At 43.3% G+C, this 6,103-nt stretch overlaps 1 protein-coding gene across 1 annotated transcript; it reads right to left on the reverse strand.

The window, feature by feature from the left end:
- Nucleotides 1-3,957: 3,957 nt before the first annotated feature.
- Nucleotides 3,958-4,593, reverse strand: LOC308487825 (ubiquitin-conjugating enzyme E2 E3-like; the record flags this gene model as incomplete). Its single annotated transcript, XM_081026575.1, has 1 exon — nt 3,958-4,593. The coding sequence occupies one exon, from the start codon at nt 4,591-4,593 to the stop codon at nt 3,958-3,960; it is 636 nt and encodes a 211-aa protein (XP_080882701.1).
- Nucleotides 4,594-6,103: the final 1,510 nt, after the last annotated feature.

The following is a 6,103-nucleotide window of genomic DNA, read 5'->3' on the forward strand; positions in this document are numbered from 1 at the left end:
AAATATAACAGCATATTTTATCTGAACTTATTTAGAAACTCAGCTAGGAATCTCGGGGCTTCTTCAGAAGGGCTTCTTGACCAAATCCACATTTTTCAGCCACATAAGGAAGCCTAGTAGATATACATTATTTTCCTGATTTGGTGGGAAAAAAATTCAAAGCCAAAGTTATTTTCACATTGCAGAGATGTTAAAATTCCACCACCACCACCACCCTGCACCAATCTAAAGATGAAGGCTACTTCAAAGAATTCTAAATAAAGCCATAATAGCTCAAAATATTTGTAGGTTAATAATAATAAAGCTTCCCCCACCCCCAAGCTCCGTCACCACAGCTTTTCTTGTACTCTCAGGTGGAGGCCAAAAAGGTCTTAGGTAACTTACGTTAAACTGACATATTAAACTAAATTAGATTTCTTTCTATTTGGGAGCAGAGAGGAAGAGATGGTTATGATCAAAAAGGGAAGACTGGAGAAGGTAACGGAGTAGCGGACTGGATTCTTAAAGAACCTTTAAGAATTATGAAGCTTTAAAAGACTTTTTTAAAATGTTCAAGGTAATATGAGGCATGTTTTAAAAAATAGATGACTCCTTTTAATTCAGTCTTTTACTCCTCTGCTCCATCTTTTTCTTCATATTAGATACCTTTTCTTTGTAAACTTTTTATGGAACCATAACATAAAAAGAGAAAGTGGATAAATCAAAATAAATGAAAATGTACAACTCACTGAATAGTGAGCCGACCTGTGTAACCAGCACCCAGCTCAAGAAACATTATCAGCTCCCCAAAAACCCCCTTCATACCTTCTCCCAATCACTATCTTCCCCATTAGAAGTAACCACAATCCTGATTTCTAATACAATAGATTGGTTTTGCTTTTGAACATTATAGAAATGAAATTCTACAATATGTATTTTTTGTAATCATTTGTTGTACTTTGAATGTTTGGGTTCTAGTTTGGGCAATTATAAATAGAGCTGCTTGGGTACACGTGTTTTGGTGACCATAATGCATTTCAGTTGGATATATGTATGTACCTAGGAGTGGAATTGCTCCTAGGAGGGGTTTGGATTATGTTTAGCTTTAGTATATACATAGTACCACCAGTTTTCAAAAGTAGGGTTGTACCAATTTATACTCTCACCGGCCATACTACAGATCTTTTACATGGTCAAGTCATAAATTTTGGACACAAGTGTGCTGAGCACAAATCTGAATAAATGAAGGCCACTGTTCATTCTTGTGATAGTGCTTGAATTTTTAGAAACTGTACTTCTTGGGTAGGCTTCCAAGAGTCTCTGTACATCTGAAAACATATACAATATTTTTGTATGTATACGGATGTGCATTTATGCATTTGGGAGAGAAGAAACATAGCTTGCATCAGATTCTCCAAGATGAAATTTCCACACTTTGGAAAACTGGTGGCAATATATATGTGGGGACAGAGCCAGGAGTGCAGTTTCCAGGCTCTCGGCCTCACGTGAAAAGGTGCTGGCTCAAGTAGTAAATGGCCATCAACTGTGATTGGATGGCCATCAGCCATTGGCCACTAATATAACTGCTGTGGCTTCGCTAGCAGCAAATGGGGGCTAGCAAGAAGATGCAGATTGCAGAGAAGTGGACAGCAGGTTGCAGATTCTCTTGGCTGGCAAGCGCGTACTGCACTTAGCACGGCGGAGTGTGGGTTGCAGATTCTCTTGGCTGGCAAGCGCGGACTGCAGTTAGCACGGCGGAGTGTGGGTTGCAGATTGCAAAGAAGTGGACAGCAGGTTCCAGATAGTGTGGCTCCTGCTTCCTGTGTCTCCAACCCAGCCACCAGCGAGACTACAGTGGTGTGACTCCCCTGTCTATGGCTCCGTGGATGTTCCTTTTTGGCCTCACCATATCCTGTGTTCTTGTGTGGGGAGCGGGAGCTGAGACCCCGCAGGCTACCCCGCATGACAATATACTAAAGCTAAACTAATATAATCCAATCCTTGACACACACACACAAATGAAGAATGACTGCTTTATGGGAGGTCAGCAGTCAAGCAGCTGTTATTCCTCAGAATTACTTTGCTTATTATTAGCAAACACTTTCTAGGTGGGTGGTGGTGTGTTGACAGTCTGAATAGCCAGTTTTCCTGCAGTTAATTAACAGGATTAGCACCTTTGGCCATTTAATTTTCCTTTTATTTTTAGTAGGTTTAAAATCCTTTATTAAAATAGCTCCATAATGTTTTGATAACTATAATTTTATAACAGCTTTGTTGAGTGAGATATAATTCCCATGCCATATCATGTGTCTAATTGAATAATTAGATGGTTTTGGGGTTGTTTTGTATATTTACAGCGTGGTGCTGTCACAGTCCATTTTAGAACATTTCATCACTCCAGAAAAAGACCCCACACCCGTCAGCGGTCATTCCCCATTTCCCCCAGTCCTAAGCAAACATGTACCTTCTGTCTCTCTAGATTTGCCTGTTCTGGACATGTCACATAAATGGAATCATACAACATGTGACTGTTGTCACTTCTGCTTTCACTTGGCGTAACATTTTCAAGGTTCACCCACGCTGTAGTACGTGCGAGCGCTTCAATTATTTTTATTGCCAGATGCTATTCCACTGTATGTATCTATCAGATGACAGACTTGATAACCGTTTTAAACGATGCCTGAATAGAATGGGATGTGTCTGAAAGGAAGTCTACATTTCCTCTCCTAAACCTCCTCCTTCAGATGTTTCCCTACCAGTAAATGATGCCATCTCTCACCTCATTGTTCAGGCCCAGAACTTGGCCGTTATCCCTGCTTCTCACAACAGCAGATTCTGTTGTTTGTACCTTCAAAGTAGATTCTACCTCCACCTCTTTTAACTTTCTCTGTAGCCACTACCCCCTAATCCAGCCACCAGCGTCTCTTCCTTGAACTGTTACAGAAGCCTGACGGGTTTCCAGCTGCTTCTTCCACTCGTGGCCCCACAGAGCGGCCGGAGCGATCAGTTTCATACTTGAAATCAGCTTGTGTTTCTCCTCTGCTCAACACCATCTCATAAACGCCCGTCACACACAAAATAAAATCCAGGCGCGGCCGGTTAGCTCAGTAGGTTAGAGCGCAGTGCTCTTAACCAAGGTTAGTGGTTCGATCCCCACATGGGCCACTGTGAGCTGCGCCCTCCCCAACTAGATTGAAACAACTACTTGACTTGGAGCTGATGGGTCCTGGAAGAACACACTTAAATAAATAAAAGTTTTAAAAAAGAAAAAAAAAGGTAGCTGTGTCTTCAAAAAATAAAAAAATAAAATAAAATGCAAAGTCTTCATCATGGCCTTAAAAAACCAGAAGTGATCTGACCTTTGCCTACACCTCCTCCTTTATTCTGGCTCTAGCTACACTGACCTTGCTGCTTCTCAAATACACTGACATGTCCCCACTTCGGGAGCTTTGCGTCTGCCCCTCCCTCTGCCTGGACCACTTTTCCTCCAGACAGCTGCCTGGCTCAGCCCGCACCTCATCCAGACCTCTGCTCACACATCTCGGCCCTCCCTAATCACGCTAAGGTGTCACCTCCCCCCACCAGTCACAAATAGAATAATCACTGAGCACATCTTACACCCCAGACACTGGGCTAGTTTTAGTAACCCCCACCTTTTTTATCGGCTTTCCTCTCATTCTAAGTTCCACCCTCCCTCATGCTCAGCAGTGCCGCTATGTCAAGGGCCGAAGGGTAATTTAAACCACCCCCTTAGCAATCGTCGGTTTTCTACATTACTCATTTTTTTTAAAATGCTTGCAGGAGCATGTTTATTGTGTTTGAGATGATACACCAGGTGCTCCCTGAGCTTTTGGGGGAGTCTCCCATTCTCCCAAGGATAAAAACTGGTGGAATCGGTATAACATATGCCCAGACATCCTTATGGTAAACCTGTGTAGCACAAGGAGAAGACGCCTCCCAGACGTGCCTTCACACAGCTTACAAATGGCGTGATCCTGTTGCGTATCTCTTGGTCCACAGCCTGGCTATCCTGTCATGTTCTTCTCTGTTGGTCAAATACTGAGTAGCTATGCTTCTAACCAGAGGGTCCTCGGGGTTGCAATCGGTCAAAAGAGAACAAATGGACAGCAGAACCTTTGAAACCGTCAGAGCCGGGCTCCAGTTGTCTTTCAGGATGTCCAGGCAGATGACACCCTGGCTGTTGATGTTGCAGTGATAGATTCTGGTGCGGAATGTCACCTTCGGTGGCTTAAATGGATAATTGGGCGAAAATGTGATGTCCAGAAGAAATACACCACCTTCGTACACGGACCCTGGGGGACCAAGGATAGTCGACCTCCATTCGTAGATGTTACGTGCTTTAGGCCCAGCACTGCAGTTAGGAAGCCCATCCAGAGTCATTTCAGCCAGCTCCTTCTGAATCCTTTTCGCACTCGTGGATAACTTAGCAATGGTATTGCTAGAGAGTTTGGTGTTTCTCTTCAGCTGGGTGGCAGAAGGTTTTCTGTCTTGTTCTCCAGGCTCAGGAGCGGCTGAGTCTCGCTGGTGTGCATCTGAACGACGGCCACTGGTGCCAGGGCTCTCATCTTCGGACCGTCGCCTGTCACCGGACATTATTTCTTGGAAAACTCAGCCGCCTGCCCGCCCACTGGCGCACCACTATGGTGTGTGGGAGAAGGAGCCAGAAAAAATACATACATTAGCAGAGCTTGGAGGTAGAAATATCTTAGCTTATATCAGAAAATGTTTTCCAAGAGAACTTGTCCATCTTTTAGATATTTAATCTCTTATTAAACACATGCATACTACATTTTTACTGTCACTGCCCAAACCTGATTTGACCAGTAGTTTCCATTTTCTTTCCACACATGACCTAGCTTACACTTAACCTACTCAAAGTATCCTTTATTCTGTCCAACTGAGCCATACATTCAACCGGTTATTAAGTTCTGTCAACCTCAGTTCTTAATATGTCTCATTCTTCTGTGTCCTTCCATTCCTACTGCCACTCCCCCTTGTCAATAAACCAAAACAGGAGTCATTCGACCTTGGAAAATTAGTGGCGGTTGGTGATTCTGGACAAAAAATATGAAGATGATTTTCTACCCTCCTTTATACCCCTTTGTATTGTCCACTCGCTTCCCTGCAACAGGTAAAACTTAAACGGGGTGGGTGTTTGCTTTAGCTTAAGCCTTCTACTGAAACACACACAGAATGCACATACGGTAAGTGTGCAGCTGTTTTCACAGACGGAACACACCCATGTAACCAGCACCAAGATTAAGAAACAAAACATTACAAGCACTTCAGACCCCCTCGTGCCTCTTTCCAGCCATCACCTCCAAGGGTGACAGCTTTCCTGGCTCCCATCAATACTGACCAGTTTCACCTTAACAGGATTTTGCAGGTAGATGGGAAAAGCTTAGATGGGGGCATATTTGGGGAAAAGCCCATCTTACACGTCTGAAATGAAAAGGAAAAGAAGTTGGGAAGGAGACAAGTAGACAATCTAAAAAGAAAAAGGAAGAGGAGAAGGGAGAAGGAGGAAGAAGAGGGAATGAGGAGGGGAGGGAGACAAAGTAGAAACATGAAGAGAGAGAACCATGTCCCCTGGTTGGCTTCCTGAGGAACCCAGCTCAGATAATGTTCTGAAGCTTGTCTATCCCTTTTCTCCTTGCTCCAGCCTCCACCCCCACCCCCACTGACATGATTTTTAAATTGAAAGCCCTCTGCTCCAGCTCTCCCTCACATATCTTTAGGTGGCACACTACATTTCATTAATGATCCACTCTTTGGGGTTACGATTTCCCCCTTTTGGCTGAATACTCTTAAAATACAAATACTACAACAAAGAGTAAGCTGCTTTCAGTGGCTGACACAAAACAGACGCTATGTGAATTTTCTTCCTTTCTGTGATTTTCCAAAGGCCTTCCCTGAGCCAATACTTCACAGTGCACAGTTAATTAAGGTTGATCTGATTACTTAATCCAAGTTTAAAATGGCAACTGATAATACTGACTTGGTATCTTCTGGTAATATAGTTACACTTTAACCAGAACTTCAATGCAATGGAAGGCAGATGTGAGATATTTATGAAAAAGAGAGGCTTTGAACTGGTTTACAG

This window comes from Rhinolophus hipposideros (genome assembly GCF_964194185.1).
Source record: "Rhinolophus hipposideros genome assembly, chromosome: 19".
In the NCBI taxonomy this organism is placed as follows: domain Eukaryota; kingdom Metazoa; phylum Chordata; class Mammalia; order Chiroptera; family Rhinolophidae; genus Rhinolophus; species Rhinolophus hipposideros.